This window comes from Misgurnus anguillicaudatus, chromosome 9 (assembly GCF_027580225.2).
Source record: "Misgurnus anguillicaudatus chromosome 9, ASM2758022v2, whole genome shotgun sequence".
NCBI lineage: Eukaryota > Metazoa > Chordata > Actinopteri > Cypriniformes > Cobitidae > Misgurnus > Misgurnus anguillicaudatus.
The window spans coordinates 20,935,715-20,954,679 of NC_073345.2; the positions used below are offsets into that span (position 1 = coordinate 20,935,715).

The window sequence follows — 18,965 nt, forward strand, 5'->3', positions numbered from 1 at the left end:
GGGGACAGTATTGTTCAAGTCATATCACAGCATTCCCACTTTCTGCAATCTCATTCATCTTCCGTTTCTTTGTTCTAAAGGTTATGTTTTGAGAAAAACATCAGCAGTGGTTGTGATGTGTGATCCTCTGCTACAAACTAAAATCTAAATAACAAGTAGCCTACTCATGTTTGTGCAGTAGCATTCATTATTCATCCGCACTACTAATAAACTGAAACATCATTTGCAAATAATGTCAAAATACAGATTATGAGACTGCATGGTCAAGGATCATGCTAATGTATGAAGCGGCGACAAAGTATCACTAACATGCCAGAATTACACTAAGGTGTGTATTTCCATAAAACACAGGTAATGGATTGAACAGGCAACTCATAACAGTCAAGACTAATGTAACATGACGGCTAATCAGACATCAGACACACTCTGTCACATACAACTTCCTGTTTCTCCAACACGTGCATGGACCAGTGACAGTGTTTAGCATAATGTCCAAACATCTCATGACAGGAATGTCAAGAGGCATTAAGAGCCCTTTTAGCATGATAACAAATAATAAGAGGTTCAAGCATGATGGGACATATTCATCCACCAAACATACAGTAAATGCAATACAAATTACCTCTTTATAGGAGGGTTAATGCAAAGGTTACAGCTTGCTTTTGGTTTCAAACATATGTTTCTTGCTGCTTTTGATGGTGCATGACATTGAATGTGCTCCAAACTACATACGAGAAATAATGTAAAAACAATCAAATGAGGGAAAACAAACCTCAGGGTAGTAAATAATGCTGGGTCATGCCAAGTATACATTATTGCATTCTAGAAAAGATACTGCACATTTTTGCAAATATAATACAGATAATTCACATCCTGTGCTCAGTATACATGTTATATACTGCAGTACAGTAATAATGGTATGTTGGTATGCTATTTCAAACATATACGCCTCTACAGAATGACATACCAGACCCTCAAGAATTGTGCTGTAACAATGATTAAATAATCATCTTATCGCAATTGTTTGACATAACCGCAATGATTTCCAATCACCACAATGATTGCACATCTCTCTAAAAAAACACAAGGGGGAGCTGCAGCGCCTGTATAAACAAGACCGTATCAGATTACTTTTAAATATGTGTTATGTGTATGAATATTTACTGCCAGATGAACCTAGCAAAATATTTATTTTAAATAATCACAACCATGTGTGAAAATTATTTCATTCAAACAAAAAAATTTATGAGAATTAAATGTCAAAGCAAAAAAACAGGCAATTAACCATAATAATCGACACAATTTATTAGACAATTAACCGTCAGCAAAATTTCATAATCGTGATGTGTAGTATGTATTGTTTATGTATAATAATATAATATGACTAAAACCTACACTGTAAAAAAATTTCGTAGCTGGTTGCCGGTAACTAACCGTAGATTTAAATTTATGTTATTTACTGGCAACATTTTGTTCAAAGTTAAATGAACATTAAACATTTACAAGTCTTTGTCTTTACAGAGTAAAACTAAAATAACAGCATCAAGCAAAACATTCTGGGAAACAAAATCTGAAGCAAAAAAAATGAAAAAGGTTGATGATGATTTCTGGTTCCCAGAATGCTTTGCATCAGGCTGTTATTGTATAGTTTTTAAATCTACGGTAAGTTACCGGCAACCAGCTGCAAGTAACACTGTAATTTCTATGGATTTTTTTTACAATGTAAAGTCATTTTTTAGTAAAATATTAATTTGTTAATAAAAATTACTATATCAATAAAAACATATATTTTAAGTGACAAGTCTGAAATAAATCTACTGGAACAGCTATTAAAATGCAATGACCGTCTTATTTCAATGTGATGTAAACCATAGACATAAACATTATCACAGCACGACATCATAAAGGGTTTGATTTCCCGCACGCACCATATTTACAGTGAGCTTTTCTTAAAGCTTCAAAGCCTCCGTGACCTTGAAGCTTTGAATGGTAGTTGGCATATCAATATCAACGGTTGGCATATCAGTGTTGTGTGATGTGAAGTTTCTGAGAAGGTCAGCTGAATTTGTCCGAGTTATCAAAAGCTACACATCACAAATATATATATATATATATATATACATATATATATATTTGGCCTTACAGTAGTGGAGCAAGATAAAAATGGAGATTATACTCATTTTACTGAAACAAATTAAAATAATCACCTTTGTGACACAATCTAAGAAACACAAAAGATGTTTATTAAAAATTCTGAATATAGACTACTGTGCTAGATGAGTATTGGCACATTTGGAGTCACACATCTGAATGACAAACTCCTGAAGGTCATTAGTGTTGTTGTCTGTGTTGTAACATATGTACAACATCTTGATGTTCAGCCCCAACTGCTGTTTTTCTGTCAGATTTTTTGCATCCCCTTCATGCTTTCCTGTGCCCTTATAGTTAGAGAAGAAATTCAGTGCTTTGTGGTCTTTTATCTGTGACTTTATAACGTGGTCACTTTCACCATCTGCTCGAGACTAAAACTAAAGTTTAGGCAGCTGTTAAGATAAATTAACCCTATTTTTGTATCTTTTTTGCCATTTATGGTTACAATTGCATGCACTGAGTTTGTAATGATTGTACTCTAAGTGGATATAGCTGAAGAGTACCTATAATAGGGCCCATCCTCTCCAAGGCCCATTTATTGTCATTAAGTACTTTGGTCCAAAAAGAAATTGTTTACCCCTTGTCATAACCCCCTCTTTTCAAATAGATCTTATTTTCTTGTCCCTGCCACTTTGGAGTACATGTCCTATCACGTAGGAAGCCTGGTGATTCACTTCTATTCATGGATACTTTGAATTAGATTTTGTGATTTAGATTGTTGGTTATGTTTTGTTGAGACTTGAAATCCCATTATAAAAGCGAAATAAAGACACACGAGAGCAGTATTGTGGCCATTAACATTTTACTAAAAAATGAAGATCAAAATAAATATTTACAATTTTATCATATCAACCCATTTAGGACACCACTTTAATCACAGCATTAGAGACTCTGAAAAAACTAATGCCACTCTGACTGATCTTTAATGCGTAGGGGTCATTGTGTATCTCTATGAATGATTTTTTATTTTTAGAGAAAGAACAAGAGAGAGAGAGAGATAAAGAAAGAGAGAGAGATACAGATTGTAAGAGTTAGTGAAACTCTGTGTATTCATCAAAACAAGGAAAGAGAGACCATAAAATTGCACTTTATCAGGTGAAATGTGAGTTGAACAGAATTGGGCAGTAAACAGAGAGAGAGACTGATCAGTAGTCCATTATGGTGTCCTGATACTTCGAGATTGTCCATTTATTTACGTCTAGCCGTCCAGTAAAGGCCCGTGTGGACAGATTCGGTGACTGGAGTTCGCTCCATTGCTACAGTTTCTGGAGAACAAACTAAAGGCCTGGATGAGGTTACACAGTGTTTTCATAAAAGGCCTGAGCTGAGCTCTGACCATGGCTCTCACAATACAAACAGTGTCTTCAGAGGTGGTCCGTGTTCATTTCTGTACACTTTTTTTTCTTCGTTTTTCTTTTGTTGTTTGCACAGTTAAGTCGAAAGAAAGCGCTGTGATGAAAGCTCTCTTGAATTTATTTCATTTCATTTCTTTCAGACGCGTCTGCTCTAAAATGAATGGACAAACATTTAAATATTTTTTAAATATGCTATTCTTCAATATTTTCTTAATAATCCATCACATAAATCGAAAATAAAATCTGTTTGTGTGGAAATAAAAATAAAACAGTCTAGAGGGTACCATGGTCTACAACTGCACAGTGATTATATGCAGGGCATGGCTTGGATATGGGCACTAGGGTGTGCGCCACATTCCCGAAAATCATGAGCGCATAGGTCACTGGCACTGATAACATGCCCATGTTATTAAGTCCAAAGAGGTATACATCTACATATATATCAAATCATTTTTGTGTTTTCATTTTTTGTCTAAGCATTATTGCGATGAATCCTTTTCTAAAGATGGATTAAAAAGTGAATAACACTACAGAATTGGCTATTTACAAATCTTTAAAAAGCAAGCGAGTTGTACAGTCTCCTATTTACAAAATGATGTAAATAATTTATTTAGGTACGATTTTATAGAATATATATTAACTCTTCTTCACAGTTTAAGCTTTACGTTGTTGTTAATACTGTACCTGGACAAATAAATGCCCATTTTAACTATAGACGGTTTATTTTAACCAATGTTTCAAGGTTTATGGCAGAGAACAAGCAGATTTGCCAAAACGTTCAACAAGATTCAGTTCAGTCATGATTCCCGTCTTCCCGTTCATCTGCTTCATCCACAAAGGCAGAGAGTAAATTACAAAAAAACACAGAAGTCTCACTGTCTGTGGTAACCATCCTCTATATATCATATCTTGTGGTGGCACCCCAGGGACTCCAATGTGCGAAGCTGCCCTCGTTTCCGTTCCATCTTTCGAATCGGTGATTTTCCTTCACGATTGCTCAGCGTGGTGGCGTCATTGCTGCAGGGTTGGTTTTTTCTGATGTTTGCGGTTTTCGTGGTGTTTAAGGCACTTGAACGTTTTTGGTTTTCACGGTAAGTCAGACGACACCAGAGCCAGTCCGGAGGTCTGTCGCAGGGAGGGGCCAGAATGGACCGCCTTCGGGCAGTCGGGTGTCAGGACACGCCCATTCTCACCCACGCTCCCTGTAATAGACAGGCGCGCCTTATTCCGCATGGCTTCGGTGAAGGTGAGCTGCGTTCGGAGAAGAGACAGTGTCAGCGGAAAATATTTTTTAAGAGACATTATTATTTGAATGAGCACACATTATTAAGCAAGCACATATAAAAAAACACAGATTATGACAGTTGCGATGAAGGATGCATCTGGCATAGTCCTTCAACTCTTCCATACTGGAAAAATCACAAGTAGGGGATTTTCAAGACTATGCCTACAATAAAATCACTGCTTGATCGCTGCCATCTTTCAGGCAACTTTGCGTATCTATTCGAGTGCAAATCGGCTACCTCAGTCTTCGGCATGCACAGATATGTGAATGCTATTCTCCACTTGGGATACACGTTGAGGAGACAGAACAAGGACATCACAAACACAAGAAGCTTTACCACGGGCTCAACACGGCAAGCTACTGCGGTGAAAACATAAGGAGCTCCACTTACTGCTCCCGGTCACCTACGTACATCTGACCTCCTACATCTCTACTCCTTCAGTGGCGTAGACGTTGTAACCCTCTCTATATGTGGCTAAACTTTGAGTGCTGTGGGTGGGACTTGGCCCGGGTGAGGGGCGGGGACTGGGGATGGGGGCGGGGCTGGGGAGAGGAGAGGAAGGGCGACGTTCAGACTCTTCCACCTTCATTCTCTTGGCCTCGTTTCGGGACTTGTAGCAGAACTCGATGAGGGCCACCAGCATGGCCAGGCCCAGGCCACCGACCAGAATGTAGAAGACCCCAGCCACATTACTGAGGCTTAGAGCCTGCGAGCTCTTGTCCTGAATGCGGGAGGAAGGAACAGAAAGAGAGAGGATCGTTAACGGGACGGGAGCGGCGATGGGACACAAACACGCACACATTGCTATTCTACGGATCTACTCACTACCAGCATTCGACTACAAACACATTCACACACACACATATATAGAGATTTTACATAGATGTCTTCGCAATTGGCTTTGATGCTAAGTCTTGCTGACCTCTTGGATATTTTTACTAGACAGGCATCAATGCTTTGACAGCAATTTAGGGGTGACAATTAGTATTTAATGACTGTAGATGCTGTAAATGGATTTCTAGTTCCTGTTATCATCGCAAGTGTTATTATTACACACTGCGAGGTCTCTTAAAGGGATCAGACACAGGATTTAACTTCTCACTATGTTTCTCACTTATCTCCACGTCGGAGGCTTTTCTAGCTCTCTGAGGGATCCACAAAAGTCAGGCCGCTTGGGTTGTCATGCGCAAAATCAACTGTACGCTCGGCTATGTAAACTTGGAGAAACTTTCAAGCTCAGTCACTTCCATTCCTCTCGGGGTAATGGGTTTAAGGGCGTACGACTATTAATAAACATGAAGATGTAATGAAGAAAAGCAGGTCATGCTTAAAAAAATCACAAACCTCTCTTTCTCCCTAAAGATGAGCATGCATGCAACTTATAATATTGCTTGCTTTCTTCCTCTCATAGCCTGACACCATGCCTGCGTGAGTATTAGACAACAGTGATGGTCCCAGACTTGTGGAGACTGACCTTACTTCCCGAGTCCTTGGGTCCACACTCGCCCTTATCGTACCACCATTTGTTTTTCAGCTTGTCTAAGATGCCTGATTCACTCAGTTTCAAAACGGCAAGGTTTACTGGGGTTCTTCAACCGCGCAGAGGATGTAACACAAATAACATAAATAACATCATAGGACATGTTATTTTATGTTATTCACTCATAACAGCTGACACAGCAGTTGCACTGGCAAAGTGACCGAGCCGAAGGTCCCATCGTTAAACATGTCTCTATCCTCCGTTTAAAAGAGGAACGTTCAAGGCCCTGGACTGGAGCCGCAGACATGGGGTTGGATGGGACCCTGCTCCATCGCTTTTGGTAACGGGTACATACTGCCACGGCATTTCTTGAATGAAACACTGGGAGCAATTACTGTTAAACCACAATTATTGGCCTTTACCGTGAGCATCAACCTCATTGTATCCCTATATACTGTATATATATATATATATAATAAATACTTTGCTTTGTGTGTTTAATGCATTATATGAATTATGCAACACTGCAGCACCGTTTAACTCAAATAAATACCCTCATGAATACATTTCTCATTTTATGAGGAATTTTCATAACTCTGTAATCGAGCATGAAGCTAGCAATCCCAAGGTAACAGGGTTTGATTTTCAGGGATTGCATGGAATGACGAAATGTAAGCTATTATGAGCATCTGCCAAATGCATTACTACAAATGATGTTATAATAAAACAAGCAGTAATTTTGCCTTAGTAGGAGAAAAATGGATCCAGAAATATGAACTGACTTCTAAAGCAGTTCACACGGTTCGACGCTAAACACAGTAAATGCTAGAAGATCAAAGAGGGAATCTGTGCCCGGTATTCACGGCGAATATTTGTGCTCTGACAGTAATTGCGTTCCTCTCTCTCCCTTCAGGCTAAATAATGTCAGAATGAAGGTCAGGTATGTGGCGTCGCCCCGGCAGATGCCCCCGTTACAGAGGAAACTGGTTACCCGCGTTGGTTGACATAGTGGCTAACCTTCTCACCACCTCCTCCGCTGCCACATTCTCCTTTGTCGTACCACCACTTGTTTTTCAATTTGTCCAACAGGCCTTGCTCATTCAGTTTTAAAACTGCCAGGTTAACGGCACTTCTTGAAACGATAAAACATAGTTTGTCAGTAGCAGCAGTTTGTCATAGCTGAGCAGATATCCAATCAGGGTAAATAAAGACAGAAATGGGTGGAAAGCTCTACAGATTAGTCAACGACCCCACTTCCCTTTATAAAACACTTAAGGCACGGTGGACAAACCTCTCTTTTCCTGTTTTTTAGTGTTCGTTCACACCAGCCTTATTCGTTCTCATGCTACACACCTCCAGATGGGGGAATGGAAAAATCAATATCTCCCCGCGCTTTAAAGCTCACCCCCACCTTTCCTTATTTCCCGTCATCTAACGCTTTACTATGCACTCAATATTGCTGTGAGATGCGCAAAGGGACCTCACAATATTGAATGCCTGTTACTTGCCTATATGCTGCTTACAGACGGTTTAAATGAGCGCCGAGGGTTTAAGCTTTGGAAAGTGCTGAATGTGTTTGATCCTATTCCCAAGACCCCTGCACTCCCAACCCCCGGCTCAACATAAGGGAGCTGGCAACGCAATTCTGATAATAAACACCAGGCAGCCATTCGTAATTTTATACATGAAAAAGCTTACAGGCAGGATCCAAATTTAACACTCGGCGAGCACCAACGGGGAGTAAAAATTGAAGCTGGTGAGCTACATGTGAAATAAATCAAGACTTTACTAACAGTTCACTTTATCTAACCTTACATCTGCTCAAGAAAGAAATGCAAGCATCTTCTAACAAATGTTACTTCATTAAATGAGTCGAAATTACTGTATTTTTGGAAATTTTTCATAGTTTGGCAGGTCCTGGAACTTCTAGTTAGGTGCGTCTTATACATCAAAATTATTTCATATGAACCAAGAGAAACTATTACCGTCTACAGCCGTGAGAGTCCGCTCTATGCTGCTCCTGTATTTATGTAATTCAATGGATTCAGTGATGCGGAATGACTTCGGGATCTTTTTGAACTTGATTTGGCTTGTTGTGTTAATTTAGCCTATTCAGCCTCCCAGGTATGTTCGATATGCTATTGTGTATCATGTAAATACCTGTTTATGTTACTTTAACATGTACGGACACATATTCAGCCTGCTGTTCTGTGCTATTGTTAAGTTGAATAACTTGCCTTTTTCTAAATTAACGCAACGTATTGTCCAGTGCGACTTATATATGTTTTTTCCTCTTCAAAACGCATTTTTGACTGATGCGACTTATACTCCGGAGCGACTGAAAATATTCCTCATGTTGTGCAACTAAATAAAATCACATTGTATCTTTACTAGAAATTCAATTATGACCTCACCATTCGTACGGGTGGCTAATTTGTAATAATTTGTAAAAATTTTTTTACGACTTGCTTTTGCTCCTGTAACATTAGGGGCAGGGTTTCGTTTTTGTTTCATTTACTTCGTACAAATTCATACGAAATAACCTACGTAATAATTTGTAAGATCAGGCTGGGTGTCACATATCCGCAAGCAAAATAAGCTAAAAATATATGATATCATTTACTTGTAGTATTACAAAAATGCGAAACAATTAGTTGGTAATAATTATTTACTGTATGGTTTTTAAATGTTAACGTTAATTTTGGATCGACGCCGGGTCTATTTTTTGCTGCGTTGCTGGTGTTCAATTAAAGTACATTATTTATGGTTTAAATGCTCATGGATTGACGTGATAAAGTCACAATTTTACCATAAAATCATGTATGTCTAGTGTGTTTTTAACAGTCACCATGACCATTTGATTTTGCCCAAATCATAAAAACATTTAAATGAACTATGATACAAATCTACCTGGTATATGCTTATATTGTACACACACCTAAAGGATTATTAGGAACACCTTTTCAATTTCTCATTAATGCAATTATCTAATCAACCAATTACATGGCAGTTGCTTCAATGCATTTAGGGATGTGGTCCTGGTCAAGACAATCTCCTGAACTCCAAACTGAATGTCAGAATGGGAAAGAAAGGTGATTTAAGCAATTTTGTGCGTGGCATGGTTGTTGGTGCCGGTCTGAGCATTTCACAATCTGCTCTGTTACTGGGATTTTAATGCACTACCATTTCAAGGGTTTATAAAAAATGGGGAAAAGGGAAAAACATCCTGTATGTATCAATCCTGTGGGCGAAATGCGGATGGGCTACAACAGCAGAAGACCCCACTGGGTACCAATCATCTCAACAACAAATAGGAAAAGAGGCTACAATTTGCCTGAGCTCACACCCTTAGTGCCAATTGGGCATCGTTTAAATGCCACGGCCTACCTTAGCATTGTTTCTGACCATGTCCATCCCTTTATGACCACCATGTACCCATCCTCTAATGTCTACTTCCAGCAGGATACTGCACCATGTCACAAAGCTCTAATTATTTCAAATTGGTTTCTTGAACATGACAATGAGTTCACTGTACTAAAATGGCCCCCACAGTCACCAGATCTCAACCCAATAGAGCATCTTTGGGATGTGGTGGAACGGGAGCTTCGTGCCCTGAATGTGCATCCCACAAATCTCCATCAACTGCCAGATGCTATCCTATCGATATGGGCCAACATTTCTAAAGAATGCTTTTAGCACCTTGTTGAATCAATGCCACGTAGAATTAAGGCGGTTCTGAAGGCGAAAGGGGGTCAAACACAGTATTAGTATGGTGTTCCTAATAATCCTTTAGGTGAGTTTATATGTCAGAGAGGAATGCGATAACATCGGGCTGTCAATCACTGATTAAACCCCCATGTTTTATCAAAAAGTAGAGAAACAGATTGGATAATGTGCCATGGGTTTTTTATATCCTTTTCTTACTTACTTCATTACACAAACCAGAAAAGCATGAAAATAATGTGGATTAAACCGGTCACAGATGCATAACAACACTGACAGTCAAAGAAACGCTTTTGCTCATCAATGTATGTAAAATAAAGTGAACTTAAGATTGATTTATTGGTGGGAAGCTGTGCGTCGAGTGCTACAACCGAGCCGGTGTGAAAGCACAATGGGCACGTGCGCAAACGCTCTTTTGACGCGCAGCTCAGGCGACCCTACTGCGCCACTTTCGCTTGTGGGGTGAAACGGGGGTAACATATATTTTTCTTTAGGCTAAATTGATTTAAGAGAGGTTTGTCCTAAATGCGATTTTATCCTGAATGCAACATTGACACAAACACAAGAACAAAAAACAGGAGGAGGAAAGAATGTAGTGAGACATCTGAGCTGAGGAGGAGAAGAGAAAGAAGTGCATTAAAAGAAGACAGTGCCATACATCTGAAGCCATGTGAGTCTTCTGCACTGATCTGACATCACTTTACTAACCATTGGTTGCTTTCCCCCCATTATCAGGAGAAGCATCAGACAGACCCAGTGGTAACTCATAACAAAACGGCTCTTTTTGGGTGCTACCATCATCTGTAAGCGACCCTTCTCAATTTTAGGAAAGCCTTGCTTTGTATGGTAAAATATTATACATATGAATGAGTTCCTATTAGAACGTGTACGTGTTAAAGAGAGCCAGGATGTGTCAGACCAGGTAGATTTTCACAGGCTTGTTTGTTCATCAAAATTCACGCTCTTCGTCCAGTTTTCATCTCCAGGCATGCAATTATCTGCTTGAAGCTACATAAAAACAAAGAAGTAGCACAATGCATACAAGAACATGAATGTGAGAGAAGCAAAATTAAAAAAAAGAGAAGAAATAGAAATAGGCACGCCAGGGAAGGTGGAATACCATAACAACACACGAGATATTGTTATACTACTCCACCCACCTTAACTGTGAGCCCTTGGGCGTGGCCACCCCGTAGCCTTTGGAGTCCAGGTTGCCTCCGACTTTCATGGTGTCGCAGGGTTTGCGCTGTTCCGTGTACTCGTTCATGGTGGACTCCAGCAGGAAGGCGTACTTCCCTTTGGACTTTCGCACCCGTGCCACGCCCTCCGCCGTGGTTTTGGTGAACACCGTGGGCTCTGCTGACTTCATGTAGCTCCACATTTTCTCGTAGACGGCGATCTTTGACCTCTGAAAGTTGGTAGAGAATTTCAGTGAAGTGCAGCGAATGGGGACACATAGCTTTGTTAGTCAATGAATATCAATATCAGCTCTTACATCACTTCCTCCCTCCGTTAACCTCACCCACTCACCCTGAAGAACTCTTTGGTGGAGCCCGAGTCTAGAGTACCATACGCTATGTCTGTCTGCTTGGCAAGATCCTCTGCGCTCTCGATGGGTGACACCATCCTCTCCACAGTGAGGAAAGCAGCCAGGTTGGCTGTGTAGGAGGAGATGATGATCAGGGTGAAAAACCACCACACTCCACCTACGATGCGTCCAGAAAGAGACCTACACCGGCAATCGGGAGAGGAGGAGAGTGGAAATGACCATGTAGGGTGGGTTTGAAGAAATTGTGAATGACAGAGCGATGTGAGAGAGGATAATAACGTAGAAAAATAAGAAAGGAAAGGGAGGAAAGAGTATTGGAGGAAGCAAGAGAAGAAAACAGAGGTTAGAGCTCCAAAAAGGAAAAATTAAGAATTTAACATCACCCAAAATTGAAAATACTGTCAGTTCTCAAATCAGATGACCTTCAGAGACGAGAACAAATGACTTTTGATGTCACTGACATCCAACCTGCACCACAGGCGCCGGTATTGATTTCTTACTGTGGGGTCAAATGAGGGACAAAATGTTCTATTTTGGGTGCAGTATTCATTTAAACACAAAATATATGAAGTTTATTTAGTATATGGTGACCCTGCAGCAGATGCATTATACTTTTAATTGACAAAAACTGCAAACCCTTGAACTTGTGACTCAGCATCACAAGCCATATGCAGGATGAGGTTCTCCTTTACTAAAAGGGAGATCTCTCTGACTGGGTACCGTGAAGACAGATTGGCTATTTAGAGTGGGCAGGCGGGGACGTCAAGCACAATGGAGGCGAAGCGATAAAACCCAACGCTGTTTAAATTCCCACCTCGCCCTGTTTATGCAAATCACTTTACACGACCGCACTGCAAAATGGCCATTGTGAATTTATGCAGGTCTGTCCTTCTTTTTGCTGTCAAGGAAACATTCTTGAGTCGAGGCATGGTGGATTTAATAATATGTTTTTAAAGGTGCTCAATAATACTGAATTATAGTGAAAGCAAAAATTGTTTTTTTTTTCATGATCTTTAGAAAAGTCAGATGGTCAAACAAAATAATATTTATGCTGGTTTATATTCTATTCGTTTTGTGTCCGGCTTGCCATTTCTTTCAACCCTGTTTCCAATTTAGGACATAGTCAAATACACAAAAAATGCTGGGTTATTTTTAAACCAGCACTGGGTCAAAATGGAGGAACCTAGCCCGTGGGTTAAATTAACCCAGGAAATGTTTAGATTTTACCCATCAATTGGTTAAAACAATACAGCGTTTTGGGTTAAAACCAAGGGGCAACCTTCCAATCTCTCTGATGATGCCAATACGGAAGTGACTTAAACTGCAATTCATCGACTGGCCGCTAGAGGCAGGCTCCAAAAGGGAGTCAATTCCCATATACCCCCATGTTAAAATGCCCAACTTTACAGTAGAAAATAATATGTTTACAGCCTGGTACAAAGATAGTTTTTGGTCTGTAAAGCTAAGTTTGCTCTTCATGACAACTGTGAGGGGGGTAAATTTTTTTGTAACTCCTCCAATTAAATTACATTAATAATTAAGGGCGTGGCCACTTGAGTGAGGGGTGAACAGCCACTGCGGTCACTAGAATCGCGCTAGGCGGCCGTGGGTTCAGCAACCAGACACCTCAGCTTCACCCACGTCCCGACTCTTTACCCATTTTCAAATATCCGCGAGTGATGCGCAATGACACGTGGCCAAGATGGCGACGGCAGGCAATGCCTACTTTAAGCTTCAAAAACGATCTTCACAAACCAATGGGTGACGTCACGAACACTACGTCCATCTTTTTTACAGACTATGGTTAAAACAACATAGCAAAGATTAAATTACAACCTGGTGAAATGGTTTCATTCCTTTTTGACCCAAATATAACCCAGCATTTTTTAGGGTGCACAGTTTAAAACTAGGGGTGTAACAATACATCGATATAGATCGATACATCGATTTTATTTCTAACGATCTGATGCATCAATGCCACATCGATTTAAGCTACCTTTATTTTGACATTCTCCACATAGGACGTAGCGCGCATTTTTGTTAATTTTTTTATCTGCTAGCGTCAGCAAGTGAATGCGATGCAAAAACAAAGCGGTTGTAGGAGTAAAAAAAGTGTATTTTTTTTGTTTGTTGTTGTAAATGTTCCAATCGGGACAGAGATTGTGCCATTTTTAAATAGTTTAATTAAATGTTCACGTTATATATTTTGGTTGCATTTGTATGTAAAAATGTAACTGCTTAACCAGGCATATAATATAAAAATATTAATCAAATCGGATCGAAGAAGCATTTGATATATCGGCAAAAATCGTATCCCTGGCGGAGAAAAACGTTTTTTTTTTTGTACCAAATCATAATGAATTGTCCGATTTACACCCCTATTTAAAACCCTGATGTTTACGAATGGGTCATATTCCAGCAAGGAATGTACAAATGTATTAAATAAAGAATTAAAAATACTCATTTTAACCTATTCGTGCCAAATACATTTTGTGACATGTGATGTTAAAATTCCAGATTGAATACACAGTAACTCAGCACACTCGCTCCTGGAATGGTTAGTTACCGCTAAACGCTAACCTGTATGCAGACACACCATTCAAGCCAAGTGACGTCTGAAGATAAGATGCGCCGGCTCTTGCGCTAACCGCGCCTAATGGATTTGACTTCATGAGACAAAGCCAATTTAATAAGAGCCTAAATTGAGTGGACACGAAACCAGTGAGTCACCCCTCAGGCCTCGCTGCAGAGCTGTAGCCCGGCATACAGTATCATTCATAAAGACGTATGATTTATGAACAAATGAGCGTTTCCTCTGGTCTCTCATCATGTCATTTCATGTAACACAGACCCTCTGATCACAGCTCAATGATAAGAGTTAGACCGTCTCTCTGGATTTCACACGCACTCACATCCAAAATAAGCAAACCATCACCAGCGCATTCCTCAAAGCGGCTCATTATCAAAGCGGTGCCATTAGAGCTGTGAAATTGAATACGTTACTGTCGCCCTGTGCATTACTCACTGCAGCCGTAATGCAGATTTCTCATCGAAAAAAGACACATCAGCATCTGCGCATATGAGCGAACGAGAGGATGTTTGGAGAATTAAAATTACATTCTAAAACGTTAGCAAAGGTTTAATGGGTGCCGGCGTGGAGGAAGTCGGTAACGGTAAGGCGAGCGAGACTGGAATAGAGAGACCTTGACATGCTGTAGATAAATGGAAAGGTCACTGCCTGCAGCCACAGTAAGCCTCCAGCATTTTATTTATTCATGGTTTCCTCTCTACTGCTCTGATTAAGATTTAATACCTGCAAATCAATTTCTCCATGCATGAGACCAGTCATTCACAATCATACTCCACATTACTGATCTCTACTTCCACCGGCAAATTGGAGAAATCAGAGAGCAAGCTCTTACATCAGCAAGTTGAAATACGTTCATTCATATTTAGCAGCAATTTCTATCTCTCAGCATTGTTGGATAGAGAAAGCGGTAGCTTTGGTCTTAAAAAATACTAACAGTATGAACAAAGCCTGTGCATAACAGAACATACACTACAAAAAATAGTAAAACGGTCCTAATATGTACCATTTACGTACAGATGTGTATACCTGTTTTTGGTATGCAGCTGTACACTCAGCGTTGGGTCAAAAAGGGACGAACCCAACCCATTGGGTTGTAATTAAACCTATGCTGGGTCGTTCATTTTCTAGGTTAATTTTTCCCCAACAGCTGGGTTTGCCCACTTTTGACCAAACCCTGGGTTAAAAAAAATAACCCAGCATTTTATGCAGGATTTACACTGCAAACCTTGATGCCCAATTCTGATTTGTTGTCTGTATCCGATGTACTTCTTTTTGACGACCCACTTGCATAATCTTTAAAAGTGACTCGTATCCAATATCTTCATTTACACTAAACACTTTGCAAAACAATGTAAGGTAGACATACTGACCCGGAATAGTTTAAACCTTAGAGGAACTAAAATGTCGCGAAACGCAGTGGACACAGACAAAATTATTAGACAAGATTATAGGGCTGTTTTTCTGTAACAAGACATTAAACTTTAACCTTACTCCACTAAGTGGAGCCATCGTCCTCTATTGCCCTGCTAAGAAAAGTCATGAGTCTTCTAAGGCAGTGGTTCCCAAACTTTTTCAGCGTGCGGCCCCCCTTGTGTGCGGTGCATTCCTTCGCGGCCCCCCAAAGAAAAATTGTGACAAAAAACTGTTCTAAACCTCAACATTTTAATTTAAAAAACCATTAAATTATACAAAAAGGAGGGCTTTTGGTTAGTAGCCTTATTTTTTTAGGTTTAACTACACAGAATTTATGATAAATTAATGTATTTCATAAAATGTCTTAAAACTGGGGCCCCCCTGGCACCATCTCACGGCCCCCAGTTTGAAAACCACTGTTCTAAGTGACTCATAAGAGTCTATCCGATAAACTGCGGACGCGAATGCATGTATCCAATTCGTATCCGATAAATTGCCACATATGATGGATGCCTGAAACCGATCAAAGAATATCGGATTTCATGCGCTTTTTCCTGCTTACATGCCGTGGGTCATATCTGATCTGTGCCACTTGAGAGGGAAAAATCGGAATTGAGTCACTTCAAACAGGCAGCCTAAGAGTTCACTTTTTGAAAGGGTACCACCCCAGTAATAGCTGTTGAACCTTTGTTCCTGAGAATGTATAACCAGTGCTAAGGAACACAACACCTTAAAAAATGCTGGGTTGTTGGTGGGGTCAAATATAGGCAAACTCAATTTGCAAATTGGACTTGGTCTTGATTCGGCTTGACACTTGATCTCTGGTCTTTGTCTTGACTTGGACCACAAGTTGGACTGGGAGTTGGATTGGACTATAACACTGGTTTCAACCCATAGTTAGGTTAAATATAGACATTTGGACAATTTAACAGTAGCGCCTCACTGCAGAACACGACATCCAGGGGGCGGGGTTGGATCCAGATCCAGGAGGCGGGGTTAGATTTAGATCTAGGGGCGGGGCTGGATCCATTTTGATTGGTCGGCAGTTTAACCACAAGACACGTCATACGCTTCTTGTTGCGTTACCATTTCCGCACTGAGTCGTAACTAAATTAAGTTATTCTTTTGACGGAAAAACAAACTTTACTTATGACTACAATAAAAGTAGTGACTTTGAGGTGAAATGTAAGGTGTTTTGCTATAATGTTTTGGAGTAAAACATTTCAGGGTACTACGAGTAATCTTACCATGTGCAGTTGAATGTATACAGTATAAATATGCAAAGTAATTAACATATGGATATGGCATGTTATTTAGAAATTAATAAATTATATGCTTATCTCATATGGACTTTGAACTTGTTTTAACGCGTCTTATAGCCATTAGGAAACAGGTTTCCCTCGCAGAAGGTTTACTTTTCTTACAAATGTGCTAATAAAAGATATCAAATAAAATTGTGTTTTTATATTTACTCGTATAGGAATAGCCGTTTAATAAGTGAGATAATGTACAGCCAACTGGGTCGCAAATAAATCCCTTCAGTGATATCACCCTGTCGGGAACGTGTCCCTTACCTCCCCTTCCACTTACTGTGATCATTACTTACTAAATTATGAATCTTTCTCGACTATATTATTAATCAAATGTAGATTTAAATTGATAAGAGCGAACGTTGGCGACCACAGGTTGCAACTAAATATGACGCAAATATATATTCATTTCGTGGAGCAAAGTATATAAAGTGGGAGGAGTTAGATCTAGATCCAACCTCGCTTCCTGGATGTCGTGTTCTGCAGTGAGGAGTGAGGACCATCTCCAATTTACAACAATTTAAATTGTTTGTCTATAGACGGTTTCAGCAGTAACAACATAAACAAACGGCTTTGGTGACTTCCGGTAAACTCTGTTATGAATTAATAACAACAAAGTCCTTTTAGAGTAGTTTATTTCTGATAACGAGCAAAATAAACAACAAGTAGACAACCTTAGTTCAAATCATAGCTAAAGCGTATCAAAAACTACACTTAGCTAACGTTTCTGTGTAAAATTTGTACTAAATAATGTATGCAATCTTAAAGGGACACAAGGCAGCATTTTTATGTTAATAAATCATCTTCGTAAGTCTGTATATGGTTAAATGACTCATTACATGACGAATGAAGACTCTCTCTTTAGTCTCGTAGTCTCAGATATAGAAAGCATTTACTCCCAGACACTAGGGGGAGCTAGTAGAGAAATAATACTCAGACTTGCCTTGTGTGCCTTTAAGTACAGATCGGCTGCCAAACCTCAAATAGCGGTAATCCATGATCGCCGTCTTCACGCGTCTTAAGGAAACCAAAACATTTGTTATTTTCTAAGAGGTATTTGTTCAAGAGTTCAGTTTAGCAACTAGTCACATTATTAAACAAACCGAGACTGAAATTAAAGTTCCGCTCAGACCACTGATCTATATAAATGACTTGATTGCGCATGACATCACAACTGTGAAGCCACCGTGCCGCCATGTTGGTATACCCAAACATTCTATTAAATCAATGGACGCGATCAGATTTTAATGATAAAACATCACTTTCCTATTCTTCGTTTTTATATCTGAAGTTACCCTGTACATTATTACAACACAAACGTCCTAAGCATGTACATAGTTATTTACTGAAAGTTGTACATTTTAGTTTTTAATCAGTTATTATACATTCATCTTCATTACAGTATCAGATCAGCAGATAGACCGCAACATATTTAGTATTAATGACAAACGTGCTCATTCTGAAATCTAAAAAAATAATCATACTTTGTACCGTATGTGCATGCAATAATTTGCTGGTTTTATGTTATCTAAACTTACAAGTTACCTAAACTTATTTAGAGAAATAAGAAATAACGCTGACCGTGTAGCTGAATGTCAAACAAACTTTATTTATACCCGTGTCATTAACAGAACGCAGCAGAGACACTCACCTTAACGTTTTTTTATAAATCCATTTTCCTGCCCGATTAAAACATAAACATTGCAAATAACACCAGAATTAACAGTTAATTTACGTACACATATTCTAAAAATAATCTTGCGTGACTGATACGCTGTAAAGCGGGTGAATTTAAAACATGATTTTAAATGGAAGTCAATGACGCCGTCTGCCGGTTGGGTATACCAAGATGGCGGCTCGAACTCTGCGCTGGCTTCACCTCACGCTGTTACGTTAAGCGTTCTATGAGCAATCCAGTCATTTATATAGATCAGTGGTTCAGACTCGTAATCGTATCACCACATGTGCATCCGATGAAACCGTCTATATTTTACCCATTAGCCATAGGAAACAACCCCAGCATTTTAAAAGTGTTAAATACAATATTATGTTACAATATTACAAAATAGTAACTTATGCAAAAGTAACTAATTTCACCTATAGTCCAA

The 18,965-nt window shown here is 39.4% G+C and overlaps 1 protein-coding gene across 9 annotated transcripts in view; it reads right to left on the reverse strand.

Moving 5' to 3' along the window:
- Window positions 1–3,140: 3,140 nt before the first annotated feature.
- The window catches only part of gria4b (glutamate receptor, ionotropic, AMPA 4b), a 102,266-nt gene continuing 86,441 nt past the window's right edge, over window positions 3,141–18,965 (reverse strand). Inside the window, exons 12-16 of one of the 9 annotated variants that reach the window (XM_055179836.2) lie at window positions 11,526–11,724; window positions 11,156–11,403; window positions 6,267–6,381; window positions 5,376–5,513; window positions 3,141–4,757 (exon numbers count right to left, since the gene is read on the reverse strand). In XM_055179836.2, coding sequence (XP_055035811.1) covers window positions 4,593–4,757; window positions 5,376–5,513; window positions 6,267–6,381; window positions 11,156–11,403; window positions 11,526–11,724 — 865 coding nt within the window. In that variant the 3' untranslated portion in view covers window positions 3,141–4,592. Of the gene's footprint in view, window positions 4,758–5,182; window positions 5,514–5,593; window positions 6,382–7,289; window positions 7,405–11,155; window positions 11,404–11,525; window positions 11,725–18,965 lie in introns of those variants that run through there. The other 8 variants (XM_055179835.2, XM_055179838.2, XM_055179837.2 and 5 more) reach the window with 8 other exon arrangements.